General features: G+C 47.3%; 1 protein-coding gene and 1 non-coding gene across 2 annotated transcripts; both read left to right on the top strand.

Annotated features, from left to right (window-relative positions):
• The first annotated feature begins 2,511 nt into the window (after positions 1–2,511).
• On the top strand, positions 2,512–5,740 carry Rps11 (ribosomal protein S11). Its single transcript, XM_004672242.3, has 5 exons — positions 2,512–2,667; positions 3,714–3,845; positions 4,773–4,848; positions 5,106–5,235; positions 5,562–5,740. Exons 1-5 carry the CDS (start codon positions 2,653–2,655, stop codon positions 5,683–5,685), a joined length of 477 nt encoding a protein of 158 aa, XP_004672299.1. The 5' UTR covers positions 2,512–2,652; the 3' UTR covers positions 5,686–5,740.
• On the top strand, positions 4,899–4,986 carry LOC123454948. The gene has a single exon (XR_006633589.1). It is a non-coding gene; the product is annotated as a small nucleolar RNA SNORD35 (small nucleolar RNA).
• Positions 5,741–15,555: the final 9,815 nt, after the last annotated feature.

The following is a 15,555-nucleotide window of genomic DNA, read 5'->3' as shown; positions in this document are numbered from 1 at the left end:
TCAAGGTAGGGTCTTACCTGGAAATTACTATGTAGTCTCAGGCTGGCCTTGAATTCACAGCAATCTTCCTACTTTTACCTCCAAAGTGCTGGGATCAAAGGCGTGCACCACGATGCCTGGCTCCCTAAATTTATTTTAACTGTCTTTTCTAATAAGGTCTTTTAAAAATTTTTATTAGAGACTGGTGGGGAGAAAAAATGTGGGGAATGCCATGGCCTCTAGCCACCACAAATAAACTCCAGATGCATGTGCCACTATGTGCATCTGGTTTACATGGGTCCTGGAGAACTGAACCTGGGTCCTTAGGCTTCACAGGTAGCATTGTAACTGAGGTCTTATGTACCTTTGACTGTTCTGGAACTTGCCATGTGGTCTAAGCTGCCTGAAACGTCAATGACCCATTCTTGTGTCCAAGAGCTGGGATTACAGGTCTGACCCACTAACCCCGGCTCAGCTATTATAATTCAAAACAGCAATAAGGTTGGGTGTGGTGGTGCTAGCCTTTAATCCCAGCACTTGGTAGGCAGAGGTAGGATCACCTAGAGTTCCAGGCCACCCTGAGGCTTCATAACGAATTTCAGGTCAGCCTGGACTAGAGTGAAACCTGAAAAAGAAGAAAAGGACTAGAGTGGCTTAGCGGTTAAGCGCTTGCCTGTGAAGCCTAAGGACCCCAGTTTGAGGCTCAATTCCCCAGGACCCACATTAGCCAGATTTACAAGGGGGCACACGCATCTGGAGTTTGTCTTCAGTGGCTGGAGGCCCTAGCGCACCCCATTCTCTGTCTATCTGCCTCTTTCTGTTCTCAAATAAAAAATAAAGAAAAAAAACTTAAAACAGCACTATGAAGAAATCAGCCTCTCTGAACTAAAATAGTGCTGTCCATGTTCATGGAAATGTTCTGCTTCAGGCTGGAGAGATGGTTCAGTGGTTAAGGTAAAAGCTTTACCCAGGTTCAATCCCCAATACTGCCGACATAAAGCCAGATGCACAAAGTGGCACATACACTAGAGTTAAATAACAGTGGCTGGAGACCCTGGCATGCCCATTCTCTGTCTCTGCTTGCTTCCAAATACATTTAGAAAATACATTTATTAAAAAATTTGCTGGGCGTGGTGGTGCACACCGTTAATCCCAACACTCAGGAGGCAGAGGTAGGAACCTTGAGTTCGAGGCCACCCTGAGACTACATAGTGAATTCCAGGTCAGCCTGGGCTAGAGTGAGACCCTACCTCGAAAAAAAAAATTGCTTTGTGGAAGAAGTAGTGGAAAGAATGTAAGAACCAAAGGAAGGGTAGGACTGCTTACAATGCAGTCTTAAGGCACAAAATGGCCTGAGTATGATCTTGTAATGCCTGGCACTACCTACACAGGACCCTCATAATAGGAGGAAAAGATGGTATCAAAATAAGAGACTAATTGAGAGAGAGAGGGGATGTGATGGAGAGTGGATTTATGAAGGGGGAGGGGAAGGGATTATGCCTTATTGACTATAATTATGTAAGTTGTCAAGAAAAATTTTTTAAAGTGTTCTGCTCCTGTAGTGTTTGAGATACTGTTAATTACATGTGGCTAATGAACATAAGAAGAGTGACTGAAGAACTGACATTTTTTAAGGTATTTGCCAGGGGTGGTGGCACACACCTTTAATCCCAGCACTGGGGAGGTAGGTGGTAGGATTGCTAAGAGTTCAAGGCCGCCCTGGAAATACATAGTGAATTCCAGATCACCCTGAGCTAGAGTGAAACCCTACCAAGAACAGACTAAGGAAAACCTAGTTGCAGTTACACGGAGTTAAGCAGGGGGGTTGAGGCTAGCCGGGGAAACTATTTGTTATAGACTTATGCCATTCAACATAGAGACTATGAGCCACGTACGTCTATTAAGTAACAGAGCCACCCCAGCACTCCGGAGGCAGAGTAGGAGGATCGCCTTGAGCTTGAGGCCACCCTGGGACTACATAGTGAATTCCAGGTCAGCCTGGATTAGAGTGAGACCCTACCTCAAAAAACAATAATAATAATAATAAAATTAAGTAGCTGTGAAATACAGCTACAAATTCTGGTTCTCAGTCGCAAAAGCCACATTTCAAATGGCAATGGTAACCATGTAGCAGCGCAGGGTAGAACAGTTATATCATCCAGGAAAGTTATATCAGTGCTGTTGTAGATCGAATGGCAGCAGAACAGCCTGTGTTCACTAAATCCCGAGGAGCACAGGACGCCGCTTTAAGTCAGTTCCTGAGCAGCTATCACCCTTAGATGTGCCACAAGATGGCACGTGCCCGGCAGAAACATGGCTGCCACCGCTTCCTGTTCCAACGCTCAAGGAACACAACCCGCGGTATCCAAATCTCACGAGAATGTGCGCCCCACAGAAACGTAACAGCTCTCGCGATAACATAAACCACGCCAGAGAGTCTCGCGAGATCAGATGTCTGCTTCCACATACGTCTTTCACCGGTATCGCCAGTGTACGGACTTTCTCCGAGTCGCGTGCTCCGGGGCGGTCTGTCCATCATCTGAATTGCGCCGGAAGTACCAAGCTGATTGGCGCTAACCCGCCTCCTTACGTCATTTCCGCTCTCGTTCTTACTCAGCTGTTAAGGAAACCTGGACGCGGACTCCGCTCTCTTTTCCTCGGCCTGCCGGGAAGATGGCGGACATTCAGGTGGGCGCTTTGAACTGTCGCGGAGTCTGCGGGCCGTGCGCCCCACTTTGGGGTTTATTTCGGCTTTCCCTGATGATTTGTTGGTTAATCAGAGCGTACGTGTCCCTTAATCCAGGTTCTTGAGGTCTATACATTAATAGGGGCTCGGGCTTCGCAGCCTCGTGGTGTAATCCTGTGGGACCCATCGTTTAATAATTTTAATTTCTGACTTTTTTTGAGGCACAGTTTCTTCCTCAGATGAACCTGTAATTCTAGCTCGGGCTGACTTTGAACTGAATGGTGATCCTCTTACCCCAGTTCCCACATTTTGAAATTAAAGCTTGCCGGCCTCACTTGTGTGTGTGTTTTTCCAAAATAGAGTCTCACTACAACCGAGGGTGGACTCGAATTCAAGTGCTGGGATTAAAGAGGCGTGCACCACCACGTCTAACACACGTCTGGGTAGTGGGGGGTAGCCAGGGTCTCTTGGGACTGTTTGCGCTACTTTTGGGGTCTGGCTTTATGTGGGTGCTGAGCAATCTTAACTGGTGGACTATCTTTGCAAGCAAGCGTCTTTAATGGCTAAGCCATCTCTCTAGCTTTTTTTTGCTTTTTTTTTGCTTTTTAATCCTGAAGATAGAAGCCAGTGCCTTATGCAGGTCAGGCAAGCGCTCCACTGCTAAGCTGCACCCCCAACACTTGTGTATGTTTGTTTTACTTTGACACAGGGCCTGTGGATGTAGCCTAGTCTGGCCTCGAACATGCTATGCCCTGCCTTAGCTTCTCAAGTAGCTGGGATGACAGGCCTTTCCTCCCAGACTGCTTACGTTTGATTTGAACCCTCATGTGGATGATTAGGGCTTTGGGAGAATAACCTTGGCTGAAGGCACAGGAAGTGTTAGAAGTTTGGCCGTGGGACATCCTCCCTTTAGGGCATATAAACTGTAATCACTTTGGGTTTAGGGTGGTTTGTGCATGTATTTGTGTCATTTTGGAGCGCTTTTCTTTGGATCTAAATGCTCCACAGTTGCTTGCAAGTTCACCAGCTTCCTCTCTCCATCCTGCAGACTGAACGAGCTTACCAAAAGCAGCCTACCATCTTTCAAAACAAGAAGAGAGTGCTGTTGGGAGAAACTGGCAAGGAGAAACTTCCCCGTTACTACAAGAACATCGGTCTAGGCTTCAAGACGCCCAAAGAGGTTGGGGAGGGGCCTCTAAGAATTACTGTCCTGTGATCCTGCATGTGTTGGGGGACCAGTTGGCCTGCCCACATCTGAGTGGCTGCCTCTCAGGTTCCTGGGAGTACCCACACCTCGGTTTAAGAAAGACTTACCTAAAGCTCATTTTTTAAAAGATCTTTTATTTGTTTATTTGAGAGAGAAAGGTAGATAAGAGAATGGATGTGCCAGGGCCTCCGGCCACTGCAAATGAACTGCAGATGCATGCACCACATTGTGCACCTGGCTTGCATGGGTACTGGAGAATTGAGCCCAGGCCTTTAGGCTTCACAGGCAAGTGCCTTAATCACTGAGCCATCTCTCCAACACTAAAGTTCAACTTTTTTTGGTTTGGTTGGTTTGTGTGTGTTGGGGGGGTGTCTCATTCTAACCCAGGCTGACCTGGACCTCTAGTCCAGGCTGGTTTGAAATCACAGCAGTTCTCCTACCTCTTCCTCCTGAGTACTGGTATTAAAAGGCTTGTGCCAGTAAGCTTAGCTAAAGATTAGTGTTATATATATGTAATTTTTTGTTTGTTTTTTGTTTTTCAAGGTAGGGTTTCACTCTAGCCCATGCTGACCTGGAATTTTGAACTGTCATAGCCATCCTCTTACCTCTGCCTCCCGAGTGCTGGGATTAAAGGCCTGTGCCACCACACCTGGCTTTAAAGCTTACTCTCTTTTTAAATATTTTTTAAATTTATTTATTTGAGAGAGAGGCAGATAGAAATAATGAGAGAATGCTTGCGCCAGGGCCTCCAGCCACTGCAAATGAACTCCAGGTGCATACTCCTTGTGCATCTGGCTTACATGGGTCCTGGTGAATCAAACCATGGTCCTCCGACTTTGTGGGCAAGTGCCTTAACCGCTGAGCCATTTCTCCAACCCTAAAGCTTACTTTTATCCTCAGGCCATTGAAGGCACCTACATAGACAAGAAATGTCCCTTCACTGGTAATGTCTCCATCCGAGGGCGAATCCTGTCTGGTGAGTGCGGGGTTCTGGGGTACCTAGACTTCCTAGCCTTCAGGGTCACTGGCAGATGATGTCTGTTTTCACGATGGTCTTCGGATGTCTACCACAGGCACTGCCGAAACAGCCACTTGATAAAGCTGATGCCAGAAGCAGGGCTTCTTGGGGGTCCTATTTAGCCGATTTTAACTCCCAGCCTTCTCCCAAGCTATCATTGGCTCCCTAACTCATGAGGCCCAACTAACCCATGGTCTGTCTGCCCTCTCCCCCAGGTGTAGTCACCAAGATGAAGATGCAGAGGACCATTGTCATCCGCCGGGACTATCTCCATTACATCCGCAAGTACAACCGGTTCGAGAAGCGCCACAAAAACATGTCTGTGCATCTGTCCCCTTGCTTCAGGTGAGCACTAGAGCTGCTGGCTGCAAGTCCTAGAATCCTTGTCACCTTTCTCAGAACCATGAGCAGGGGAGAGGACTTAAACAGGAAGCAGAACGAGGTGGTATGGGGCACTGGTTGCAGAGGCTGGTTCTCCTTGGTGGGGGAGGTATAGGCACCCCTAGGAGTCTGGGAGATGGAAGCTATAATTTATGTTCAGTTCCTAGAGGTAGATGGGCCTTTTGGGCTGGGTGGAGCCAAGACAGGGAACACTCAGTGTGGTGCTGAAAGTGAAGATCTCTGGAGGCCTGCTGGGCCTACTGTTCCTGAGGACACCATCCTTCCCACAGGGACGTGCAGATTGGTGACATCGTGACGGTGGGCGAGTGCCGGCCCCTGAGCAAGACTGTGCGTTTCAATGTGCTGAAAGTCACCAAGGCTGCTGGCACCAAGAAGCAGTTCCAGAAGTTCTGAGGCTGAACACTGGCTGACTCCCCAGACAAAAAATAAAACTATTTTCCCATTCATAGCCCAGACTTGCGGGTCTCTTTACACTCAGAAGAGAGGTATTGCCAGGACTGGCATGGGAAGCAGGGTCTTCAAATAATGGGGTGGGAAGATCTACCTGGAGTCCTTTTTTGTTCTTGTCACATAGCATGTAAGCATATGTGGGCAACTACTTGGTAATATGCGCCTCTCCCCGGGTTGGGGAGGAAGTGAGGAGGGTGAACTGAGCTCCACTGCACTGATTGGGCTCTAGTCTAGCTTTCTGCAGCCTGCTGAGCCCCTGGGCAGAGACATTCCTGCCAGCCTGGCTGAGCTGAGAGTCAGCTTCCCTTGAGTGTCCTGTCTCCCATAGCTCAGGGGCACACAGGGTCCTGTGAGCTCCTGGAGTGAGCAAGGCTTCAGCTGGAATTCTAGGAAATAGAGCTTTCTGAAAGCCCAAGGTTTTGGAAGCTAAAGTACCAGCTGCCAGGGCAGGTGTTTGATGGTGTTCTGGTAGAAAGCAGCAGCTGCAGTTGGGAGGGTTTGGAAGCTACAGCAAAAGGGCGATAGGGTTGAGAAGGAAGAGGACCCTAGGGTGTCAGCTGTGGGGATAAAAGGCAGAACTGCGGAAAGAAAGCACAGGTGGGAGGGAAGCACATTCCAACCTGGTGGGAAGGCCCATCTGAAGTGGGAAACCACAGCAGCTGTCCTGGAACGTTCACGCAGCAGGTGCTGGGGTCCTCAGGTCCCTGTCCCCCAGGCCTGTACCAGGGTCTGAAGCACAGCACTGGTACAAGGGTTGGGAGACCGGGCCATGAGGAGAGGAATCTGTTGCTCCTTCCAGAGCTCCCTCAAGGGATGCAAACCCAGGGGACTGCTCTGCCTTTTACCCAGGCCTGCAAGGGCGGGGGTTCCTGTCAGGAAGTGGGCCTATATCAAATGGGTGGCAGGAAGGGCTGGGACAGGTCAGAGGAGGGCCTGAGCCTGCTTAAAGGGTGAGGTGCATAGACCCAGGAGAAAATAACCTAGGCAGTGACCCAGAGGAGGGGTGAGGCTTTGCGGAGGGTGGCCCCTCCAGCCACAGGTGTTTCCGTTCCGGGTGGAGTCCCATGTTTACAGCAGCCCTGTTCCCTTGTTTCCTCCCAGTGGTTGGGCGTCTCCTTGGTACCCCATCATAACAGGCTATCTGGTCTTCTGACACTGAAGGGCCTGGTGGGGGGTATGTCAGACCCAAGAGAAAGCCCCCTCCCCTTAAGCAGCTGGGTTACCTCCGGAGCAGGGATAATGGTCATGGGTCCTTACAGAACTAAAGGACAAGATAGCTCCCTGAGTTAATCACAGCTCAGCAGGTCCCTCTACCCTTCGCTCCTGTTCTTCATCTTGTGGTTTTTTAGTTTTTCTAGGTTGATCTCACTCTAGCTCAGGCCAACCTGGATTTTTTGTTTTGTTTGGTTTATCGAGGTAGAGTGAGGCTCTACCTCAGGCTGACCTCGACTTCACTATGTAGTCTGATGGCCTCCTACCTCCGCCTCCCAAGTGCTGGGATTAAAGTATGCCCAGCTCATTTTTTTTATTTTTGTTTTTGGAGGTAGGGTCTCACTCTAGATCAGGCTGACCTGGAATTCACTAGTCTCAAGGTGGCCTCGAACTCAAAGCAATTCTCCTACCTCTACCTCCCAAGTGCTGGTATTAAAGGGGTGTGCCACCACACCTGGCTCCAGCTCTTAAATTTTTTTAAATAATTTGTTTATTTGCACACGTACAGAAACAATGGGTGTACCAGGGCCACTAGCCAATGCAAACAAACTCCAGATGCATGGGCCACTTTGTGCATTTGACTTTACATGGATACTAGGGAACTGAACCCATATTGTTAGGCTTTATAAGCAAGTGCCTTAACCACTGGGCCATTTACCCAGCCCCCAGGTTACCTTTCCCTGTTGGTTTCGTACTCACTGAAAGCTGAGACCGACTTCCTGCCTATTGCACAAAGTAGTTGGACATTGCTGATGTTCCACAAATGTGTTGAGGAAAGGGTTGTATGGAGTTCCTACAGGCTCACTTGGCTGACTCCACCTCTAGGCTTTTGATGGAGTACAAACCAGAAGTGAACAGGAGCAGGCTCCCCCAAATCCAGATCTGGCGCTCAGCTTCAGTGTCCCTATCTGTGACCTTGGATAAAGGAACTGCCTAACAACAGACTGCCCCTCCCACCCAGACATCTCATCTGTAAAGGTTGTCCTTACATACTTCACCCTCTGGCTCTGACTATGGCACAAGGTAGTTCTGCTAAGTAGTATCCCACTGTAATTCCATGGGACCCCTAAGGTTTCAGCTGTGGCAGGCAGGTCTACAGGTTTTCTCAGGTCACCCAGAGGTCACGTATGGTTGTGGGATTCTGGGTCTGTTCGAACATGCCTGATGATCTGTCCCAGAGTCGGAGATCATTTTAGTATGATTCTGGAAGATTCCAGTGGCATCATCTCCTGGGACATTAGCTACTGACAGGGTGGGTCCTGCTTCACAGTGACAGCAGGTTTCAGGCCCAATACCTGGAGTCAGGGCATGTGTGGCTTGTATCCTACTTTGCCATGGAGATGGAGCTGCACCGAACACGGCAGGTATATCCGTTACTTTCTTGTTGCTAGGACAAAACTCCCAGCCAGAAGCAGTTCAGGGAAGAAAAACGTTTATTTCTGCTTACCGTTTCAGACGGTAGAGTTCACCCAGGCTGGGGAAGCGTGGCAGGAGCAGGGCTCATGTTGCAGCACGGGTAGCAGAGCCATGAGCACTGGTGCCCAACCAGCCTCAGACCATGGAATGTGCCCCACGGTTCCGGTGGCTAACTTCGGGGGGCTGGAGAGACGGCTCAGCCAATAAAGGCACTTGTTTTACAAAGCCTGATGGTCTGGGTCCAAATCCCCAGGACCCAAGTAAAGCCAGATGTACAAAATGGTATATGCAAGCCAGGCCTGGTGGCTCACGCCTTTAATCCCTGCACTTGGGCGGCAGAGGTAGGAGGATTGCTACAAGTTCAAGACCATTCTGAAACTACATAATGAGTTCCAGGTCAGCCTGGGCTACAGCAAAACTCTACCTCAAAAAAACAAAAACAAACAAAAAAAAAAGATGGTACATGGCATCTGGAGTTCCTTTGCAGTGGCAGGAGGCCCTGGTACTCCCATATTCATTCATTCATCCTCACTGTCTGCCTCTGCTTGCAAATAACTCATAATCCATAGGAAAGCACAAGCTAACCTAATCTACACATTCCCTCACAGGTGAGTCTAGCTCCTGTCAAGTTGGCAATCAATATAAACCAGTCCACTGGAATATTATGTTATGAACAGAATGGCCAGCTTTTTTATTTTCTTGTACCACTATACCCGCCGCCATGCCCAGCTTGTTTTGTTTTTATCAGGTAGGGTCTAACTCTAGCCCAGGCCGACCTGGAATTCACAGTGATCCTCCTTCCACTGCTTTCCAAGTGCTGGGATTAAAGGCAAGCACCACAACACCTGGTCTGTTTCTTGGTTTTGCTTTGCTTTCCGTCCCCCGCACCCCATGTTCCTACCCATGTTCCTCCATCACTGGTTGATAGCATACCCAATGCAATGCAAATAACTGTTTATAAGCAGGGTTTAGCGGTGCATGCTTTTAATCCCAGCACTTGGGAGGCAGAGGTAGAAGGATTGCAGAGAGTTCAAGGCCACCTAAGACTACATAGTGAATTCCAGGTCAGCCTGAGCTAGTGAGACTACCTCGAAAAAACAATAATAATAATAAATGTTGATAATAGCAATTAGACCATATTGTCTAAGTAATAATGAAAAGAAATAAGTACAGATGTATGTTCTCTCCAAATACATTGTTTTCTTTTTTGGAGGAGAAAGGTTTTGAGGTAGGGTTTCATTCTAGCTCAGGCTGACCTGGATGGAATTCACTATGTATTCTCAGAGTGGCCTCGAACTCATGGTGATTCTTCCACCTCTGCCTCCTGGTTGTTTGGGGGATTTTTTTGTTTGTTTGTTTGTTTTTGTTTGTTTTTCGAGGTAGGGTCTCACTCTAGCCCAGGCTGACCTGGAATTCACTATGGAGTCTCAGAGTGGCCTCAAACTCACGGTGATCTTCCTACCTCTGCCTCCCGAGTGCTGGGGTTAAAGGCGTGCACCACAATGCCCGGCTTGCCTCCTGTTTTTGTTATTTTGTGTGAGTGGTGTTGAGGATTAAACCCAGGGCCTCACACATACCAGGTAAATTACCATTGAGCTACGTCTAGCCTTTTTCTTTTTGTTTTTTTTTTTTCGAGGTAGGATCACTCTAGCTCAGGCTGACCTGGAATAATCCTCCTGCCTCCCCAGTGCTGGGATTAAGGGCATGTGCTACCACACCTGGCGAGCCTTTCTTTTTTATTTTATTTTGGTTTTTCGAGGTAGGGTCTCACTCTGGCTCAGGCTGACCTGGAATTCACTATGTAGTCTCAGGGTGGCCTCAAACTCATGTTGATCCTCCTACCTCTGCCTCCTGAGTGCTGGGATTAAAGGCGTGTGCCACCACGCCCAGCAAGCCTTTTCTTTTTAAACAAGGATTCACTGTATAGTTCAGGCTGACCTGGGACTCACTATGTAGACCAGATTGACCTCAAACATAGCAATTCTGCCTCATTGAGGGTTTTTTGTTGTTGTTCGTTCGTTTTTTGGTTTTTTTGTTGTTGTTGTTTTTGTTTTTGTTTTTCGAGGTAGGGTCTCACTCTGGTTCAGGCTGACCTGGAATTAACTCTGTCATCTCAGGGTGGCCTTGAACTCACGGCGATCCTCCTGCCTCTGCCTCCTGAGTGCTGGGATTAGAGGCGTGCGCCACCACGCCCGGCTACGTTTTTGTTTTTTAAGAAAGGGTTTTAGGAAGCTGGGCATGGTGGCACACACCTCTAATCCTAGCATTCGGGAGGCAGAGGTAGGATCACCATGTGTTTGAGGGCCACCCTGTGACGACAGTGAATTCCAGGCCAGCCTGAGCTAGACCGAGACCCTACCAACTTCGATAAACCAAAAGAACCAAAAAAAAAAGAAAGAAAGAAAAAAGTCTTAGGTAGTCCAGGCTGGCCATAAACTTACTAGGGAGCTAAGGATGACCTTGAACTCCTGATCCTTTTGCCTCTACCTCGCAAGGACTGGAATTCACACCATGATTCTCGAGCACCTCATGATAAAAAGGTCTTGCCAGTTGTACTAATCTCTGGATTCGGCAGAACACATTGCTGTGGACCTTGTCTGTATGTTGATAATTCTGGTAATAGCAGCCTCTTACAGTATGATGATCTGCCAGTCCCCAAGCTTTCAAACTTCCCCTTAGACCAGGCAAGTTGAGACTTTCTGTACCTGCATAGGCAAGCTCCATGTCTTCAGCCATTATCAGTCCTTAAGATTAAGGGATCAAAATCCCAGAGGAGCAGGGCATGGTGACACATACCTTTTAATCCTAGCACTTGGGAGGCAGAGGTAGGAAGATTGCCGTGAATTTTAGGCCACCCTGAGACTACATAGTAAATTCCAGGTCAGCCTAACCTAGAGCAAGACCCTACCTCAGGGAAAAACAAAAGCAAAAAAAAAAAAAAAAATATGAGGGGTGTGGAGAGATGGCTTAGTTAGTGGTTAAGGCACTTGCCTGGGAAGCCTAAGGACACAGGTTCAATTCCCCAGTACCCTCATAAACCAGATGCACAAGGTGGCTCTTTCATCTGGAGGTTGTTTGCAGTGGCTCGAGGGCCTGGTGCACTCATACTCTCTCTCTCAAATAAATTTAAAAACATACCCTTAGAGGGAGCTGGAGAGATGGCTTAGAAGTTAAGGTGTTTGCCTGTAAAGCCAAATGACCCAGTTTCGATTCCCCAGTACCCATGTAAGCCAGATGCACAAGGGGGGGACACATGCATCTGGAGTTTGTTTGCACTGGCTAGAGACCCTGGCGAGCCCATTCTCTGTCTCCTCTCCCCACCCTCCTCCCACTTGCAAAGAAATTAATTTTTAAAAAAATCCCTCAGAGAGAGCCCGGCATGGTGGTGCACGGCTTTAATCCCAGCACTTGCGAGGCAGAGGTAGGAGAATCACCATGAGTTCAAGGCCATCCTGAGACTACACAGTGAATTTCAGGTTAGCCTGGCCTGGAGTGAAACCCTAGGAAGACAGAGAAAGTTAAGGGTACATGGGTAGGAAAAGTAGCCCCTTACCCTAGAGTTTGGCTGTAGGTAGAATTCCAGAATTGACAGCATGTGACAATATTCCTCTTATCTAGAGACATTTCAAATAACGCTAAAGTAGCAGTGAACCATGCTTAAGTCAGGAACACATATAACCTTTGAGTTTAACTTTACTCCTTTGCCAGCTGTAAACTTGGACTTTTCTAGAAATCTCACAAACAAGACTATAAAGTTCTTTAATAAATCAGTACAAAGATGTCTTAGCTATTGTGCAAGCCTTGTGACCTGTGGTTTCACCTTATCAGCTGTCACTCTATGCAGTGCACGTCAGAAACTGCCCTATGATCTCGTTTACCCAAAAGAGAGAGAGAGAAAAAAAAAAAACAAAAAACAACAACTTAGAAACCCCTTGTCCAGTGTAACTTCAGAAGCTACCAAAATAATTATATATATATATGGCTATTATTAAGCCACTTAAGAGGGACTCTCTTGAGAAGTCCGCACTCAGATTTGGATGTGCACTAACCTTTCCCCTAAGCACTTTTTAAAATTAATATTTATTTGTTAGAATGGGCAGGCTACTGCCTCCAGCCACTGAAAACAAACTCCAGATGCATGCACTACCATGTGCATCTGGCTTACATGAGTTCTGGGGAATCAAACCTGGGTCCTTAGTCTTCACAGGCAAGTGCGTTAACCACTAAGCAATCTCTCCAGTCCATAAGCATCTCTTTTTTTTTGTTTGTTTTGGTTTATTTTTATTTATTTATTTGAGAGTGACAGACAAAGAGGCAGAGAGAGAGAGAGAGAGAATGGGCGTGCCAGGGCCTCCAGCCACTGCAGACGAACTCCAGATGTGTGCATCCCCTTGTACATCTGGCTAACGTGGGTCCTGGGGAATGGAGTCTCGAACCGGGGTCCTTAGGCTTCACAGGCAAGCGCTTAACCACTAAGCCATCTCTCCAACCCTGTTTGTTTGTTTTTTGAGGTAGGGTTTCTCTCTAGCCCAGGCTGACCTGGAATTCACTATGTATTCTCAGGCTGTGTCAAACTCAGGGCAGTCCTCCTGCCTCTGTCTCTGCTGGGATTAAAGACATGCACCACAACACCTGGCCTCTTTTGTGTTAATGCTAAGACTTATAGTTAAAACTAACCTCTTTTGGGGCTGGAGAGATGGCTTATCTGTTAAGGCATTTGCCTGCAAAGCCAAAGGATCCCGGTTCAACTCCCCAGGACCCACATAAGCCAGATGCACAAGGGGGCACATTCATTTGGAGTTCATTTGCAGTGGCTGGAGGCCACTATCTCTGTCTGTCTCTTCTCTCCTCTCTCTCAAATAAATAAAATTGAAAATATTTTTTAAAAAACTGGGCTGGAGAGATGGCTTATCAGTTAAGTGCTTGCCTGTGAAGCCTAAGGACCCTGGTTCAAGGCTCGATTCCCCAGGACCCACGTTAGCCAGATGCACAAGGGGGCACATGCGTCTGGAGTTAATTTGCAGTGGCTGGAGGCTCTGGTGTGCCCATTCTCTCTCACTCTCTCTCTCTGCCTCTTTCTCTGTCTGTCACTTTCAAATAAATAAATAAACATAAAACAAAAAAATTTAAAAAAACTAATCTCTTTGCCTCTGTCTGTCCTACTTTTTAAAACTATTTTATTATTATTCATATTTATTTATTAGACAGAGAATGGGCACGCCAGGGACTCTAGCCACTGTAAACAAACTCCAGACTGGCTTGTGTAAGTTCTGAGGAATCAAACCTGAGTGCCTTAACCACTAAGCCATCTCTCCAGCTAACCCCGCACCATTTTCTTTTTTTTTCTTTTCTTTCTTTTTTTTTTTTTGAGTCAGGGTCTTACTGTAGCCCGGGCTGATCTGGAACTCACTCTGTAGCCCCACACTGGCCTTGAGCTCATAGGATCCTCCTACCTCTGCCCCCAGAGTGCTGAGAATAAGACATGTGCCACCACACCAAGGCTTTTCCTATTTTTTGTTTTTGTTTTGTTTTTGTTCTGTTTGTTTTTGATTTTCAAGGTAGGGCTTCACTCTAGCCCAGGCTAATCGAATTCACTACATAATCTCAGGATGGCCTTGAATTCACAGATCCTCCTACCTCTGCCTCCCCAGTGCTAGGATTAAAGGTGTGAGTCACCATGCCCAGTTTTAGAACAACTTTTTTTTTTTTGAGGTAGAGTTTTGCTCTAGTCCAGGCTGACCTGGAATTCACTATAGATTCTCAGGGTGGCCTTGAACTCATGACGATTCTCCTACCTCTGCCTCCTGAGTGCTGGGATTAAAGGTGTGCACCACCACGCCCGGCTTCTTAGTATGTGTCTTGACTTTAAAATGCATTTTTAGGTTTTTAGGGCTAGAAAGATGGCTTATCGGTTAAGGCGCTAGCCTACAAAGCCAAAGGACCTCGGTTCAATTCCCCAGCACCCACGTAACCCAGACATGCATCAGGTGGCACATGTGCCTGGAGTTCGTTTGCAGTGGTTAGAAGCCCTGGCGTGTCCATTTTCTCTCTCTCTCTGCCTCTTTCCCTCACTCAAATAAATATATTAAAAGCCACTGGAAACGAACTCCAGATGCATGTGTCCCATTGTGCATCTGGCTTACATGAATCCTGGGGAATCAAACCTTGGTCCTTAGGCTTCACAGGCAAACGCCTTCAGTTCCCCAGCCCGTGTCTTGACTGTAGATGTTCACTCATGGCTGAGTTGCAGACATGGTTCAGAACCACATTGCAAGTTGTGCAGAAGACTTTTCCTCTGTCTTCATGAAATATGCCTCCAAATTCAGTGCCTCAATCCAGGGGTGTCACATACACTATTGAACGATTTTGAGCAGGTGGTGCTGTTTTACGAGAAATCCTTCCATTCTGACTGCATACAATTCAGATTAGTTTCTCCTTTTAAATTTTTTTAAAAATTTTATTTTTTTGTTTATTAAGGTAGGGTCTTGCTTGAGCCCAGGTAGCCCTGGAATTCACTCTATTCTCAGAGTGGCCTCAAAACTCAGCAATCCTACCTCTGCATCCCAAGTGTCTTTTTTTTTTTTTTTTTTTTTTGATACTTAGTAATGAAGGTTCTCCAGCACAAAACCAGACACATTTCTTTTGTTCAAACTGGGAGATGCCTTCAAATCAGATTTTCAACGAGCGGTGGTGCAGTATAAGAACAAGTTTTGGCTTGCACCCTATTTTTCGGTGGCACCAGGAAGTCATACCTTCTGTAGCTCCTCAGTACATGGGATTGAGGATGCTGTTAGGGAAAGTGGGTGAGACGAACCCCCTCTACAAACACATTTTTTTTTTCCAAGGTAGGGTCTCACTCTAGCCCAGGCTGACCTGGAATTCACTGTGTAGTCTCAGGGTGGCCTCGAACTCATGGCAATCCTCCTACCTCTGCCTCCCAAGTGCTGGGATTAAAGGCGTGCGCCACCATGCCCCTCCCTATGTTCTTTCCCTCCCTCCCTCCTTCCCTCCTTCCTTCCTTTCTTTCTTTCTTTCTCCCTTTCTTTCTTTCTTTCTTTCTTTCTCCCTTTCTTTCTTTCTTTCTTTTCTACTTTGTTCTTAGAGGTAGAGTCTTGCTTTAGCCCAGGCTATGTAGTCTCTGGCTGGCCTCAAATTCACAGTGGTCCTCCTACCTCAGCCTCCTAA

The sequence above is a fragment of the Jaculus jaculus genome, chromosome 14 (assembly GCF_020740685.1).
Source record: "Jaculus jaculus isolate mJacJac1 chromosome 14, mJacJac1.mat.Y.cur, whole genome shotgun sequence".
NCBI lineage: Eukaryota > Metazoa > Chordata > Mammalia > Rodentia > Dipodidae > Jaculus > Jaculus jaculus.
This window is presented reverse-complemented; position numbering and strand designations above follow the sequence as displayed.

Excerpts from the sequence above, each read along its gene's own strand:
- Rps11 (XM_004672242.3), top strand. Across the intron at positions 4,849-5,105 it reads CCGAGGGCGAATCCTGTCTG|GTGTAGTCACCAAGATGAAG; the intron begins GTGAGTGCGGGG and ends CCTCTCCCCCAG. Across the intron at positions 5,236-5,561 it reads CATCTGTCCCCTTGCTTCAG|GGACGTGCAGATTGGTGACA; the intron begins GTGAGCACTAGA and ends TCCTTCCCACAG.